This window comes from Mustela erminea, chromosome 18 (genome assembly GCF_009829155.1).
Source record: "Mustela erminea isolate mMusErm1 chromosome 18, mMusErm1.Pri, whole genome shotgun sequence".
NCBI classification, from domain to species: Eukaryota; Metazoa; Chordata; class Mammalia; order Carnivora; family Mustelidae; genus Mustela; species Mustela erminea.
In genome coordinates, this window is record NC_045631.1 from 15,699,983 (window position 1) to 15,717,448 (window position 17,466).

General features: G+C 48.5%; 1 protein-coding gene across 7 annotated transcripts in view; it reads right to left on the minus strand.

Moving 5' to 3' along the window:
• RAP1GAP2 (RAP1 GTPase activating protein 2) overlaps positions 1 to 17,466 on the minus strand; it is a 232,225-nt gene that overhangs the window by 167,961 nt on the left and 46,798 nt on the right. For 6 of the 7 annotated variants that reach the window (XR_004280815.1, XM_032322457.1, XM_032322453.1 and 3 more), the window contains one exon: positions 16,365 to 16,400. Coding sequence is in view for 6 of the 7 variants with exons in the window: in XM_032322457.1 (XP_032178348.1) it covers positions 16,365 to 16,400 (36 nt within the window). In the remaining variant the exon portion in view is untranslated. Of the gene's footprint in view, positions 1 to 8,961; positions 9,454 to 16,364; positions 16,401 to 17,466 lie in introns of those variants that run through there. The other variant, XM_032322459.1, reaches the window with a different exon arrangement.

Consider the following 17,466-nt stretch of genomic DNA (forward strand, 5'->3'; position numbering starts at 1 on the left):
TATTATGAAACATCATAATGATAAGATTGTGGGGTGCCTGGGTGGCTCACTCATTAAGCATCTGCCTTAAGCTCAGGTCATGATCCCAAGGTCCTGGGATCGAGCCCCGTGTCAGGCTTCCTGCTCAGTGGGGAGTCTGCTTCTCCCTCTCCTACTCCCCTTGCTTGTGTTCCCTCTCTTGCTGTTTCTCTTTCTCTCTCTCTCTGTCAAATAAAGAAAATCTTTTAAAAAAAATCTCAAAAAAAATGATAAGACTGTGTGCAATATTTTTATCATGTTTTTAAAGAATATTTAATGGTGTTGAAAATGTAATTACATAATAAGTTTTAAGGGGAAGCTAAAAGGTACAAAAAGACTAAAGAAACATCAAAATGATAACAGTTTGGGTGATGGGTCGTGAGTTTTTATTTCTTCATCCCCATATTTGTATGCATTTCCTAAATCTTCTACAGTGAACATATACTATTTTTATAATTTAAAAAAAGCTATTTTTAAAAAGGAAAAGAAGGCTATTTTGATACAGGGAAATGTTTGGTATACAATGTAGAGAAAAGAAGACCCAAAAAGGCCATGAGGGCTTTTGTTCACCTACTCAGAGTTACAGTAATGTTAATATAATAAAGAATGAACTAAGATGTACCGCGTCAGTCGAATCAGTGTAAAAATTAAGTATCAGTGAGGACATGAGGAAAAGGACTCTAGTAGAACCCACATATACCCCTGGCAGCAGTGTTAACAGTAAAACCTCCTTTAAAAATATAAAAATAAACTTCTGTACTATCAGGTCAACTGTCTATAAACCCCAAACTCCTCTCAAAAATAAAACATTAATTTTTTTTAAATGTAAAAAATATATATATATATATAAATAAAAATTATATCTATACTATTCATATAATGCATATTATATATACTTGGTTTTATCACAGCATACATGACATAGAATGTTCCGTGACTTTCAGCTGTACACACAGTGACTGGCTAAGTCTGCACATCAGGCTATGCTCACAAGTGTAGCTGCCATCTGTCACATACAACGCTACTAATGGACTATATTCCTGACGCTGTACCTTTCATGCCTGTGACTTACTGAATCCATAACTGGAAGTCTATACCTTCCACCCTCTGCCCCTCTAACAACCATCGGTTTGATCTCTGTATTTATGAGTCTGTTTCTGCTTTTTGTTTTTGTTTTGTAGATTCCACCCATAAGTAAAAATCATAAAACCCTTTTTATTTTTTTTTACTTTAAATTCCAGTATAGTTAACCTACGGTGTTATACCAAAATAAAATAACAGTCTTGGGGTGCCTGGGTGGCTCAGCGGGTTGGGCCTCTGCCTTCAGCTCCGGTCATGGTCCCAGGGTCCTGGGATCGAGTCCCGCATCGGGCTCTCTGCTCAGTGGGAAGCCTCCTTCTCCTCTCTCTCTCTGCCTGACTCTCTGCCTACTTATGATATCTCTCTCTCTCTCTCTCTCTGTGTCAAATAAATAAATAAATAAAATCTTAAAAAAAAAAGAATAAAATAACAGTGTTATATCAGAATAAAAAGTTTCTACACAGCAAAGGAAACAATCAACAAAATTAAAAGGCAGCCTACCAAGTTGGAGAAGATATTTGCAAATGACATATCCAATAATGGGTCAGTATCCCAACTCTATAAAGAACTTATAGGGGGACATGGCTGGCTCAGTCGGTAGAGCATGTGACTCTTATTCTCAAGGTTGTGAGTTCAAGCCCCACGTTGGGGATGGAGGCTACTCAAAAAAAAATTAAAAATAAAAAACCTAGGGTGCCTGGGTGGCTCAGTGGGTTAAGCCGCTGCCTTCAGCTCAGGTCATGATCTCAGGGTCCTGGGATCGAGTCCCGCATCGGGCTCTCTGCTCAGCGGGGAGCCTGCTTCCCTCTCTCTCTCTCTGCCTGCCTCTCCATCTACTTGTGATTTCTCTCTGTCAAATAAATAAATAAAATCTTTAAAAAAATCAAAAACCTATGGAAAAAAAGTAAGAACTTATACAACTCAATACCCAAAAAACAAATAATCTGATTAAAAGTGGACAGAGGAAATGCACATAAAACCTCTCTTCAGGGTAATCTGGCTACATCTGGAAGAGGGGCAACCCAACAGCCTCACCTGCAGGTATGCCCCCAGGCTCTCATGCATATGCACAGAAGGTCACACAAGGACACAGTCACTACAGCATTCTCTGCAATATAAGAAAACAGACTGCGGGGAGGGGGTGTGCGCCTGGGTAGCACAGTCTCTTGAGCATCCAACTCTTGGTTTCAGCTCATGATCATGATCTCAGGGTCGTGAGATTGAGCCCCACATAGGGCTCCAGGAGGCTTGAGACTCTCTCCCTCCACCTACTCCCCCACCCTGTGTGCTCATGCTCGTGTACACACTCTCTCTCAAATAAATAGATCTTTACAAAAAAAAAAAAAAAGAAAGAAAAAGAAAATGTTAACGACCCAAGAGACCATCAATAGGAGATACAAAGGGAAAGCAAAAAATACAACATATTCGTACACATAAATACCACATGGCAGTTAAAAAGAAGGAACTAGATGCATGACACCATGGATAGATTCCAAAATCCACGTGGAGAGGCACAGATGCAGAACTATGGCGGTAACAACGAACACTGTTCTAAGCACTAGAGATATGTAGGCTTACACAATTCCCAAAATAGTCCTGCAAGCAGGTTTTAGGCTTTACTATTATTCCCATCTTACAGATGACTAAAATGAGGCACAGAGAAATTACGTAACCTGCTGGGACGTCTCAAAAGCTGGTAAGTGGCAGAGCCAAGACCTGGACCCCAAAAGTCCGATGCTAGAACATGACCATGACACTCATATAAATTTAAAAGGACATGATGCATGTGGATTCCTAACACACAGAGAAAACTATATAATGGCTCTAGACACCTACTCATGGATATGACTGCATTAGAAAGACTGAGAAAAAAACACCAAATTCCCAACAGTGCTCACCTCTATGGAGGGGGGAGACAGGGTAATGGAGACAAGGAGAAGTGATTACAGGGATTTAACTTGAGGATGCCATTTCCTTTATTTAAAAAAAAAAAAAAGAAAAAAAAAAGCTCAAAAAGTTTAATACAGAAGTACCATATGATCTGGCAATTCAGCTTCTGGGTATGTGCCCAAAAGAACTGAGGGACTCCTCAGAGTCTTGTAGATTCGTGTTCAGAGCAGCATTATTCATACCAGCCAGAAGGTGCAAGCGTTCCTCGACAGATGAGTGGATAAACAAAATGTGGATAAATAAAATACTCTCTGTGTATTTTATCTTAAAAAGGCAGGGGATTCTGACACATGCTACCACACGGATGAACCTTGAGGATACTACGCCCAAGTGAAATATGCCAGACACAGAAGGGTCAACCCTGCACAAGCCCACTTCTCTGGGGTTGCACAGTGACCAAATTCACAGGGACAGAAAGCAGAATGCCGGTCAGCAAGGGGCTGGGGGTGGGGGGTGGAGACAGGGAGTTTCAGCTTGGGAGGATGAAAAGTTCTAGAAATGACTAGCGGTGGATGGTTATATAACATTATAAATATAATGCCACTGAATAAGTAATAATGTTATTAAAATAATAGGTATATTTTACCATCATTGTTTAAAAAGGTTTGGTGAAAAGGCAACAAAATGTTCACAACTGCCAGGTTTGGGTCATCAGTACTCCAAGGTGGCCATGACACTATTGTAAAAATCAGACAAACAAAACAAGAGCCTCAGGATGGCGGAGGGTGTAGAAGCGAGACCCAAGCCCATGCAGGCAGGACGCCCCTCATCGCTACCCCCTCAGGCTTTCCCATCCCTCCCTGCCCCTCCTCCTATTTCTACTGCTTTGTGGTTGCTATAGAAACAAGGCACCTTGGGCTCCCAGAGCCCAGCCCAGGTGCTGCTAACTCAGGAATCATGTCAGAGTGTGAATGCAACAAAAGCCGGATCATCCGGGCCTCATACACACACACACACACATATGCATATACACATACACATACACACACATATACACATACATACACACACATATGCATACATATACACACACATACACACATACGCATACACATACATCCATATGCATGCACACATACACATATATACATATGCACACACATATACACACATGCATACGCATGCACACACACATATACATAAATGCATACACACACACACATACACACACATACACACATACACACACGTCTGCTCTCTTGGTAGGTTTACCAAATCAGGGTGTGTCTGTGTAGGTCCCCGCACTAATACCAGCGGCTCATTCCCGACAGCCGCAGGCCTGGGTCTGGATGCATACAGGTCCTGTTTGCCCCGGGGGGTATAGCTGCATGCATGTGCACATGTCACATGGGCATCAGTGTCCACACAGTCCAGGACTATGATTACTAATACCAAAAATCCTGTGGCAGGTAACATACTCCACGCCTCCCCTGGATTATCTCTTTGAAACCTTACAACAGTAGTACCTATATGTATTATCCCCAATGAGACACAGAGAGACTGTGCAGCTTACATGAGGTGACCCAGAGCACATGAACCTCCCCACATGACTGTGGGGAGAGAGCTTTAAATGTCACCAGTTCCCAAAAAGCCACAAACACAGCTGCCTCAGAATACCACCCCTGGCCTTGCTAACACCCGGGTCTCCTGGGCCCCACCTAGGCCTGAGGAAGCAGACTCCCCAGTGTGGAGGGGCACAGCAGCCGGGGTTGGGGCACCCCCTGGTCCAGCCTTGGCTGAGCTGGCAGGGTGGTCTGGACAGGCTGTGGCAGGCTGTTCCCTTCAAGTCCTCTTTCCGGGCCTAGAAATGGGCCTGGAAAGCCTGCAGCCCAAAGACCCTCAATTCCAGACGGTGTCTGCTCACAGCGAGCTAACCAAGAAAGTGCCAGTGGCTGCCACCTCTCTCTCTCTCTTTCACATGCGCAAGCTCGCAAGCGCACACACACACACAGATCTCTCGGGGCAGGGCTCCAAAAGTCAGTTATGTGGCTTTGCGGCCTGCCAGGCACGGATTTCCGCCCACTCCACCCTCTAAGAATGAGTGGGTCATGGGGTGGAGGTCTACACTGCGGTCACCTCCTAGTTCACAGCTCAGCCCCAGGCAGGGAGGGGTCAGTCACCTCACCTGAACAACAAACCATGACGAAGTGAGGCTGGGCACCTGCAAGGCTCCCCCAGCCTCACACTTCAAGGGGAGAGGGACGCAGGCAGAAACCGCTGGACCACGGCAGGGCAGGAAGAAATAAAGGCATTTCCTGCCAAGGAAACAACATCAGCAAAGACGGCAAGGCTAAAAAGTGCCAGAAAACAGCAAGTCACACCATCTGGCTGGAGCTGAAGATCAAGAGGAGGTTGTAAGAAAAGTGAAAGAAGAAAAAAAAAAAACACCCTAGAAATGTACTGGGGCACAGAGAGGTTAAATACCTTGCCCAAGGTCATGGAGATGGTGGATCAGAATTTGAAACATAGGCTGCCTGACTCCAAAGCTCACACGTCGACCGCTAAAATGGGCTTCACTGCTCGGTAGCCTTCGCTTCAGCTCATGTTCTGGAATGCTGGCTAGGCCTGCAGCAGAGGTCATCTGTGTGGTGGGAGAGCATCTGCGCCCCTTCCCCCTCAAAATTAGCAATGTCACTGCTAGAGGGTAGGTTGCTGGGATCTCGTAAGCAAAGGCCAGGAATGCTGCTCAGTATCTACAATGCACAGGACAGCCCCCACCACAAAGAGTTATCCAGCCCCAAATGTCAACAGAAACCTTGACCCAGAGTGACTCACTCACCGGGAGCCCACTTTAACATCCAACCTGACCTGAGACAATCATCACACTTGCTCACCCCTTGGGCGGGATCCCAAATTTTGCTGCATATTAGAATTCCCTGGAAATCTTAAAATATATATATATTGATGTTGGGCCGCACTCCGGGCATTCTGATTTCCAGTTCTGGAACTGGGTGCAACCCGGGCATGAGAATTTCTTCTTTTTTTTTTTTTTTTTTTCCCAGCGTCACTTGGCACCAGGGAAATACAAATCAAAACCACAATGAGATACCACCTCACACCCATCAGAGTGGCTAAAATTAACAAGGCAGGCATGGGAATTTCTTAAAGCCTCCCAGGTGATAGATAGCAAAATATAAAAAGTCTGGGAACTACTGCCTTGGCAGGGAGGGGAGGATCAAATTATCTGCTAGGGGCCAAAGACTTTCGTGGACGCTAATGCCAGAAAGAGACGACCAAAGACTGCCCAGCCCCCGACCAACATGGGGCAGGGACTGTCCCAGCAACAAGCCTGCATGGAATCAGCAAGAACAAAGCCTGCCATGGGTGCAGGGAGGACAGAGCCAAAGATGGCTTGGGGGTGACGGATTAGTCAGAGCTGGCAGAGGCCTGGGGAGGACGTTAATTAGAGAGCCTCTGTCACTGTCTGAGCAGGAGATAATGGGCCTGAACCGGGAGGAGGGCGGGAGAAGACCCCGTGACTCAGGGACTTCACAACCCCGTGACAGAAAGAACTGGACTGGAAGACAGAAAAGGTTAATTGAGAGTGAGTGCAGTCTGGGCACAGAGCAGGAAATGATCTGTTGGCAGCTGAAGGTGGGGGTGAGCCCACCAGGGTGGGGGTGACCTGGGAGAGGGACTAAGGAGTCGGCCATGGGTAAACAGGAGCTGGAACCTGAAAGGGATGACAGTCCCAGAACAGGGGTGGCCCATGGGTGACCCCTGTGCTGAATCCATCCTACAGGGCAGGCCAAACGCAGCTTGAGATTGCTGTGAAGATTTTTCCTCAAATTCCAGATTTCCAGAATCTCTTGGACAGTGGAAAACATGGTGAGACAGAGAGCATCCCAGCAGAGTGCTGGTGTGTGCCCCAGACCCCTTCCTGTGGCCCTGCCAGATCCCTGCAGCCAACAGGCCTCTCTTCAGAAACAGGAGACAAGATGACGTGATAGGTCGGAAAGCAGTGACGACCAAGGGGTGGCTGGGGAAGCAGGAGAGCAGCCAGACACTGCACGGAGCCAGACCCCAATCTCTCATCCCAGCCCTGCATCCCCCACCTCTGTGTAGTGCCATCTCAGCTTAGGAACAGCCCTCCTTGGGGTCCCATGTACTGATCTGTAAACAAGGAGGCTGATGCCCATGACATCTAGTTGTCCATCCTCCTGTCCACTGGGCTCCTGCAAGCTCCCCAGGTCAAGCCCTCTGGCCAGGCTTTGAGATGAAGCCTGGAAAACCTGATTCTTTCCAGCAAAGAGCAGCCCAGGCAGGAAGAAATCCCAAATACAGCTGAAGGACCCAGCGATGCCCAGCCAGGGAGAAGAAGAAACACAAGGAACAAGAACCACCATCCACGGGTGCCTGGGTGGCTCAATTGGTTAAGCATCTGCCTTCAGCTCAGGTCATGATCCCACGGTCCTGGCACTGAGTCCCATGTCAGGCTCCCTGCTCAGAGGGGAGCCTGTTCCTCCCTTTCCCTCTGCCTATAGCTCCCCTCGTTTGTGCTTAAAACTAAAAAAAAACAAACAAACAAAAACCACTTTCTAAAATCTGAAGGGGTCTCGGGAGAAAGCGGGATTAGCTGGGGGATGGGGGACCAAGAAACAGCAGTTACAGAGATTCCAGATGAAAGGAATAGTCAGCTTTGAATAATTGGAGCTGTATTATAATAGAATAGGCATCCTTACAAAGTCATGAACTCCCCATCACCGGAAGTAACCAAGCTTGGGCTCAGTGACTAGTTTCAGGGGCACAAAGAATCCTCATAGTCATTAATCTTTTTTTTTTTTTAATTTCAAGTTCTAAGATTTAAGGACTCTAGAGATCTAGAGATCTCTTTTAAAGGCTCTCCCCTCCTCCCAATGCCCCCATGGAAAGCTGTCAGGGATTAAGTTCTGGACTCTGCCTTCTAGAAAGGGATGGCCTAGATGGTCTGGATGAAGCACAAAACATCCACCTCCCTGCTGCCCTCGCCCTTCAGTAAGACCATAATCCTCCGGCCAGACCCAGCAACCCTTGCTGCACAGTCCCCATCCCAGAAAAGTCTCACCAGGGACCCCTGCAAGGCAGAGGGAACTGCTAGATGGCCCTCCCAGCACAAGCCAGAGAGGCCATCTACATCCCCTCCCAACACTCCCATTCCCAGTCCCTCTCAGTCCCCCGGCAGGAGGAAGGAAATGGAAGGAAGGACCCCCCACACTCCCAGGAACCTCTGAGTGCTACCCAGGCCCCTGTCCAGTGGGAGCCTCTCTAAGGGCAGCAGGGGGTCCTGACACTCCCACGAGTCCACAGTGTACAGACAGGAAGCACACGGGATGCATGGTGTGGAGGGGTCAGAACCTATCTCCAAACCTCACAGGAGCAACTGTTCCCCGAGTCCTGGCCAAACCCAGCTTCTGGTAAGCCAAGCAGAGCCAACTGGCCTCCTCTTCACGGGACCCTGGGTCTTCTCCTCAGGTCAGGTGAGCAGGCCTCTAGGCCTGGGGAGACCTGTGAAGAGCTCAAGCACACGGCCAGGCACCTGGGGCTCGAAGGACACTTTTAGGGAGCTGAACAGGGTGAGAGGGCTCCGGCAAGGACAGCTGGGCTAGGCCGGTGGGCCAGAGACTGCCATCTGCATCCTGCTCTCCTGCTTCCCTGTCCTTGTCTCCCACAGTGACACACTTAGCCCTATCCCACGGGATCCATAAGGACCATTCAGCTCACCAGCCACATGGCAAGTACCCTCACAGGGCCCCAGGAATAAGCAGAAGCCCTCCTGCCCTGAGCCCCATCCCCATCTCAGAAGAGCGCAATGCCCAGTGCCCACTGGCCAGAGCTGCCAGCCAGCACCCTGCTTGCCCCTCATCAGACATCCACCGGACCTGGTCAAGACCCACGGAGCTGCTTGTTCATCAAGAAATCAGAACAGGGACTCACCAGGGCTTCCTAGGCATGGCGGGGACCAGCCGGGATGAGAGCCAGGAACACACAAATCCCTGGAATTTGCAGACCTTGCTGCCTGGCAAACAGCACCTCCAGGTGCATCCCCGGTGCTTGGTAATGCAATCAGGCCACAGCCTGACTGCCAGCTAAGCGCCCGCCCGCCTTGCTTCTCCCTGTAGCCACTCACGCCCTGAGACTCCAGATCCCGAAAGAGACATGTTCGTGGTTACCATAGGAACTCGCTAAAGCCAAAAAAGGCACCACACAGTCACCCACATGGGCCCTCAAAGCTCACGTCCACCTGCACAAGCAAGCATACACACACGCCTACACTCCCCAACACAAGTCTGCACTGTTCTTAGGCTTGGGGCCTGCCAGGTGTCAGAAAGTGGGTTCCTTGCATGCGTGGTCCAGCCAGGTGCAGTTACAGGCCAGAGGTACCAGCCAGTGCTTACATGGTGCTCAATTGCTTACTTGGCGCTCACCTGCTTACCTGGCGCTCATCTTGCCGAAAGCTTCCTCAGTGCTGAGCCGGGTGGGGCTGAGAACCTAGGACCACCACCAGGTCTGCTTGCAAGGTCAAGCCTGAAGTTTCTGGGCCACAGACCAACTCTTGCAACCCTCCTAACTCCTCTCCTCTGGTCCCTGCAGGAGGGGGCAGGTATAAGGGTCAGGATCTAAACCAGTCACCTGGGGCGCCTGTGTGGCTTAGTCAATTACGCAGCTGCCTTCGGCTCGGGTCATGATCCCAGGGTTCTGGGATCAAGCCCCACATCAGGCTTGCTGCTCAGCGGGAAGCCGGCTTCTCCCTCTCCCACTCCGCCTGCTTATGTTCCCTCTCTCGCTGTGCCTCTCTCTGTCAAATAAATAAATAATCTTTTTAAAAATTAATAAATAAATTTTAAAAACCAGTCACGTGAAAAGGGAAGAAGGGAAAGAGCCCTACACCCTCATCTCCATAAATGGGACCAACATGCACCCAGGAGCTCAAATGAAAACTTGAAAGTCTTCACCTTGACCCCTCCCTTGCCCTTACCCCCAACATCCAAACCAATCCAGCCTGGGGAGACCACTGCCTCAGTAGCTCTCCAATATGTTTCCTCTCTTCAACCCCATTGCCCCCACCCTAGCCTCCAACCTCTCCAATGGGTCAGCAGACGGCAGCCAGGGGGCCCCTCAGACTCACATCTTGGTCCTACTCCCCTGGAAACCCTTCAATGGCTCCCACTCACCCAGAGAAGCCGTACTCCCAGGGGCAGCCCCGCCTGCCCCCAAACTCCCACCCCAGTATTCCATCTGTAATAGTCACAGCCCCACACCCTTCCCACCCCCGAGTTTCTAACCTGTCTATGCCCTGCTGCTGTGACCCAGAGTACCTCACCCCTGGAGATGGCTCAGGCACTCCCAAGTCTGGAGGAAACCCCTTCCATCCTCTCAGAGGACATCTCTGCTAGCCCTCATCACATACCACTGCAATTCTCTGTTTAGATGTCTACCTGCCTGCAGGGCTGTAAGCTTTCATGAGCAGAGATGCCTCCTTTTCATCTTTGTTTCCCCTACCCCAGGGCCTGGCTTTGAGCGTGGGCTATAAGTGCCCAGTAATTGTGAGCTGAACTGACATAGCATCCTGACCCCCTAGAACAGCAAGTTCCCCCATCCCTGACAACTCTCAGCACAGGCTCTGGGTGTGTAAGAGGAAGTGACAAAGGAAGAAGCCCCACAAGATTCTAGAACTTTTTGGTGGTACCTGAAGGATTCCTGTCCACTGCCACCACCCCCCACCCAGTGTTCCTGTGCAGTTCCATGCCTCCTGCACCACCTGCCCCTGAGGGGGCTCATCAAACTGAGTCTCCACCAAGGGCACGTGCAGCGAAGGCAGACGTGCACTCTGCAGCCAAGTGCATGCATGTCGGGGGTAACAAGGGTGGGAAAGCAGCATGGGGAAGGTTCTTAGAACTAATCAGCTCCAACCAAGACTAAACCAGCCATTAATACAGACCTGGATTCAGATCCCAGCTCCACGACTTTAACCACGTATCCTAACCTCTCAGAGACCCTCTTTTCTCATCTGCAGAGGCTGCTGCTTCAGGAGGGAGCCATGAAACCTCAGGGAGACTGTGCAATGTGTGACAACTTAGCACACATACATGCTCAACACTGCTGGAACCAGAACCCCCACATTCAGAGCCGTGTGGCTCAGGGACACCTCCAGGAGGTACATGGCTGACTGTGTGGAGAGGACAAGGTCCCTAGAGGAGGAGCCAAGGCAACTGGCTCAAGGGCATGTTAGGGGCTACACACTAATTGACAGAAAGATGTCTTACCCAGCAGACGCAGAGGAAAAGTGGCATCTTGGGGCCAAGGAGAGCTGTAGCCTGGGTAGCTGGCTGCCTAAGGGTCATGTCAGGGAGCAGAGCCACATCCTGGCTTCCAGGCAGAACTCTGTATTAGGTGCTATCGATGGGGGAGGAAGAAGGATGGATGAACAGGTACTGAGCTCCCTTTTAGTGCCATGGGAGCAGGGGTGGATAGATAAAACCCTTTATGGTGTCTGCCCAGCCCACAGTCCACTCTTCCTGTCTGGGAACAAACCCCTCCCACAGAGAGAGAGGACCACAGCAACCACAGCTTATCCGTAAGACCCCATCTCTCCAGCTAAACTGACTGGACTGGGAATACACAACTGACCCAAGCTGAGCCGGTAAGATGCTCCCTCTTTTTTCAGTTTTACTGAAACGTAATTTATGTACCATACAACTCACTGTTTTAAATTGTGCAATTCAATGGCTTTTAGTGTATTCACAAAGTTGGCGGTGCTGTCACCACTATCTAGGCCCGAGGCACTTACACCACCCCACAAAGAAGCCTGTATCCTTTAGCCCTCATTCCCCTTAGTCCCCCCCAACAACCTCCCCAGCCCTAGGACACTATGAATCTATTTTCTGTCTCTACAGATTTGCTTATTCCAGACGTTTCATATAAACGGAATCACGCGGTATGTCGTGTTTTGGGATTTTCACTTAGCATGTTTTCAACTTTCACCTGTGTTGTAACATGTATTAGTACTTGATTTCTTTCGATGGTCAAATAACATGCCATTGTACCAATATGTCACATTTTGTTTACCCATCCATCTGCTGATGAACGTCTGGGTTGTTTTCACTTTTTTAAATATCTTTTAAAGACTATTTATTTGACAGAGAGAGAGAGAGCACAAGTAGGCAGAGAGGCAGGCAGAGAGAAGGGGAAGCTGGCTCCCCGCTGAACAGAGAGCCCAATGCGGGGCTCGATTCCAGGACCCTGAAATCATGACCTGAGCCGAAGGCAGTGGCTTAACCCACTGAGCCACCCAGACACCCCTGTTTTCACTTTTTTTGAAGATTTTATTTATTTATACTACGCAGCCATCAAAAAAAAAAAAAAAAAAAAACAGAAACGAAATCTTGCATTTGCAATGACGTGGATGAATCTAGAGGGTATTATGCTAAGAAAAATAAGTCAGTCGGAGAAAGACAATTATCATATGATCTCTCTGATATGAAGAATTTGAGAGGCAAGGAAGAGGGGTCGTGGGGGGCAGGGAGGGAAAAATGAAACAAGATGGGACCCGGGAGGGAGACAAACCATTAGAGACTCTTAATCTCAGGAAACAAACTGAGGGTTGCTGGAGTGGAGGGGGGTAAGAGGGATGGGGTGGCTGGGTGATGGACACTGGGGAGGGTATGTGTTGTGGTGAGTGCTGTGAATTGTATAAGACTGATGATTCACAGACCTGTACCCCTGAAACAAATAATACATTATATGTTAATTAAAAAAAAAAAAACCCAACTGGCTCAGTTAGGAGAGTATATATTTGCAGCTACAGTAAAGTTACATAAAACAAAAATAAACATGGAAAAAGTTAAAAAAAAAAAAAAAAGAAAAAAAAAGATTTTATTTATTTATTTGAGAGAGAGAAAGAACAAGCAGTGGGGAGGGGCAGAGAGGGGGGAAGTGGAGCGGGGAGAGAGAAGCAGACTCCCTGCTGAGCAGGAAGCCCAATGTGGAGCTTGACCCCAGGATCAGGAGATCATGACTTGAGCCCAAGGCAGGCACTTAACCAACTGAGTCACCCAGGAACCCTGGGTTGTTTCCACTTTGAGTTATTATTAAGGAGGCTATGAACAGGGAGGGGCACCTGGGTGGCTCAGTTGATTAAGTGTCTGCCTTCAGCTCGTCATGATCCTAGGGTCCTGGAATCAAGCCCCGCATCAGGCTCCCTGCTCAGCCAGGAGTCTGCTTGTCCCTCTCCCTCTGCTCTCTGTTTCTCTCTCAGATAAATAAATAAAATCTTTGGGGGAAAAATAATGCTATGAATGTTTGTGTTACAAGTTTCTATATGAACATATATTTTCATTTCTCTGGGATACATACTTAAGAAAGGAATTGCTGGTCATTTGGAAACTCTACCTTTAAACTTTTGAGAAACTGCCAGACTATTTTCCAAAGTGGCTGCACCAGTCTGCGTTCCCAGTAGTGGCGTATGAGAGTTCCATTCCCTCCTCACCCTCACCAATGTTTGCCATTATCTTCTTTTTGATTATAGGCATTCTAGTGGGTGTGAACGAGTGGCTCCCTGTGGCTTTGGCGTGCATATCCCTTATAGCTAATGACACTGAACATCTTTTCTTGTACTTACTGTCCATTTATACACTTTCCTTGGAGAAGCAGGGAGCCTGATGTAGGACTCGATCCCAGGATTCTGGGATTGTAACCCGAGCCAAAGGCAGACGCTTAATTGACTGAGCCACCCAAGGCATCATTCTCTGCCCATTTTTTAAAAATGTGTTGTCTTTGTATTATTTTACTGAGTTGAAATGGTTGTTTATATATCTTGGGTATGAGTCTCTTACCAGATATGTGATTTGCAGATATTTTCTCCCACTCTGTGATTTGTCTTTTTACTTTCCTGATAGTGTCCTTTGTAACACCAAGTTTTTAATTCTGAGGAAGTTCAATTTATTGATGTGTTGTTGGTGCTGTTACTTATGCTTTTGGTATCATATCTAAGAAACCATTGCCTTACTCGAAGTCATGAAGATTTCCATCTATGATTTTTTCTAAGAGCTTCATAGTTTTAGTTTTTACATTTAGGTCTTTGATCCATTTTAAGTTAATTTTGGTATACAGTGTGAGAGAAGGGCTCAATTTCATTCTTTTGTATGTGAATATGGTTGTCCCAGCACCATTTGCTGAAAACCTATTTTGCTTCATTGAATAGTCATGACACACTTGTTGAAAATCAACTGACCACAAATGTGAGGGTTTATTTCCAGACGCTATGTTCTACTTCATTGATCTAGATGGCTATCCTCACACCAGTACCAAATTGTCTTGATTGCTGTAGACTTGTAGTAAGTTTCAAAATGAGGAAGTAGAGTCCTCGAACTTTGTTCTTCCTTTTCAAATTGCCCTTAAATTTCCCTATGAATTTTAAGATCAGTTTAGCAGTTACTGCAAAGAAGCCAGCTGGGATTTTGATGGGGAGGGTTTCCAGTTCCTGTTCAACCTCTCCTGAACTCTAGCTCCACCTCCTCCCCTGGGTTCCCCGAGACACCCTGGGATCTTTTCTGTAACTTCTGCTTAACCTGGTTACCCTGAGTTTTTCTTTCTTATAATCAGAAGACTCTTAACCAGGCACAAGTAAGAACACAGTCCTACATACTGTCCCAAACAATCATCTCAACACCGTCTCCCCAGGACTAAAGCACACAAACTGTCCCCCAGATACCCACCAGGGTCCCGATCTCAACCACTGGCCAGTGTCCCCAGCCACCTTGTTACCAGTTCCTTTCGAGGTTACATACATCATCTTTACCAGTTAAATAGGCCCTCAATAAGCACTTGTGAAATTGAACTAGGAACCTAAAACAGCACCAAAAGAAACACTCCTACCACTCCGTGCCCCTTAGTAATCCTGCTTCATGCCTACATCCCATTCAATCTATAGATAAGAAGTTCTAGGAAATCAGACACCATTGTGCCCCCTTGACAAGGGATACAAACCCTGAAGTCTGGAGAAGTTAAATGTCTTGCCCAGGAATGACTTTCCCTGAACACTGAGCTGCACTGTGGCACACACACCCCATGCCAACCAGCACAGGCACAGGCATACCCATAGTCCCACCCCATCTTCAAGAGTTGCCATAGAAGCTACCTCCTCCTGGCAGTCTTCCAAGACTGCTCCCGCTGCACCTGTGTCACCAACTCTACAAAGAGAAAGCTCTCAGAAAGCAGGGACTGTTTGCATGCACTCCTGCCCTGCTAACTGTTCACCAACACCCTTCTGAGCAAAACAGTCCAAAGTGGGAAGCCTCATGCCCTGTATTCCAACCCTCAAGAGCAACTCTGCCTTGCCCGGAAACCTGTGCCCAGGGACTACACAGCCAATGCTAGCAACCAGATGGCACGTAGAGGGCAGCTGGCCCAGAAAATCTTTCAGCTGAGATGGAGGGTTACAAGCAGGAAAAGCTGCCTCTGAAGGAGAACACTCATTGGAAGAATTCTTCATGCACAAGCTAATTCACATATGGCAGGATAATATTTTGGGCTAGCGACCAATGCTATATTTTCCCTCCTAGAATTCCCCTCTTTTTCAATTCACTCAACTAGAGCAGATGGTTGGTCACTCACTGCCCAGGGAAGGGATGGAGATGGAAGCTGATTTTGTTAAAATCTGAAGGGGAAAGGGGGTCAGGGTGCAAACAAAATGGTTTGCCCAGAAACACCTGGAAAAGGAACAAAGACGGTGCTGGAAGAGGAGAGAGGTGTGTCTGCTCAGGGCTTCTCAGACAGAGGAGCAGACGTATGCCCAAGCACGAGAGACAACTTCCAGACCCCAGATCTGAGACACCCAGGGCCGAGCTCACAGGATGACATCTGTCTGGTAACAGATGAGTCGATGACCAACTGACCACACACACGTGCATGAGCACATGCACATGCACACACACTGGGGTGTTCCATGAAGTTCTAGAACTCTGTGGCCCAATTTCCAGGTAGGCAGGAATGTCAGAAAGCCCGATGGAACTGGGGCTTCACATAATAATCAAGACAATAGGAAATATAACTATCTTTCTTACACCCCCAAGCTGTGTCCTAGAAGGCACTGCTATACACATTACCATCAATCTGGCCCCTGCTGTTTCCAGTCCAGCATCTCCCTTCTTCAGATGCCCCAGGAATCAAGTGCCTGGTCCATCCTTTCCAGCCCAAAACCCCTAAGACTGAAATGGAGACTCTGACAAACACAACAGCCCCATTCATGTCTCCCACAACTGAGGGGGAAATGAGGTCCCCAGAGGACCTCTGGCCTACCATCATCTCCGATCACTACATAACAGGAAGTGGCTACTTACTTGACCTTTAGGCTTGCCAGCATGGTCTTGTCGATCCTGCCAAGAGAAAAGCAAAGGCTTTGGTCAGTGCTGAGGCTGAAGGCTCCCACCCAGTACATGCAGGGGAGGTGGTCCCTGGCCAGTCCAGACCACCAAGCCAACAGGGTCCTTCAGGGAACAACCACTGCTCGACAGAGGAGCTCTCCTCGAGTCCAGGAAGGAGGGCTAGACCCACACATAACCCTGTGAGGCAGGTACTGCTATTCCTCCCATTTTAGAAATGGGGAAACAGAGGCTCAGAAGGATAACATCAGTGGCCCAGTCTGAATCCGAGTTCTGGCTCCACACCCAGAGATCGCAAGCACTGTGTAGATGGCATTTCTCTTCATCACCCCCACTCCACAAGAGAAGACTGCAATCCAGCTCCATCGGTCACTGGCACCTAGGCGTTCAACACAATACTTCCTGGGCTGCTGCTCTGAAAAGATGTCAGCACCAGGGACCCCTCCCCATACCCTGTTCCCAGAGCTGCCAGTCCATGAGAGGAGACAGACCCCACTCCTGAGACAGAAACCCAACAGCAGGCTCCAGGATGCATGGGCAAGTGTGATCTGTCGGTTATGGGGTTCAGAGCAGAGAGGATCACGTTCATGGCAGACTGTCCTGGCAGCCAGCTCCTCCACCCCGGCCTGCACCCACCCTTGCTGGAAGACAAGGCAGAGCTGCTAAGCTTCTATTTTTACCCTCTGCATATGCCAACCCTTATGGCTGGTAAAAGAGTCCCCCTCCTCTCTGCAGAGACAGAAAGGTGGGCGAGATTCCCACTGCCAGTGTCTCCTCTTGCTTAGGGATCACGACCACCAGGGTCACCCCCGCCGTGTCACCACCAGCCCACGTCATCAACACCACCTTGTCACCACCATCAGTGTCACCACACCTCCATGTCCCCATCACCATAGTGTCACCATCACCACCCCGTGTCATCACCTTCGGCGTCACCACACTCCCCACCCCATGTCACCACTACTGCCATGTCAGCATGACCATCAGTGCCACATCCAGGATGCCTTCAGCCACCCTCTCCAGGCAGCTCAGCTTTGCCACAGGCTTCCTATGGGGCAAT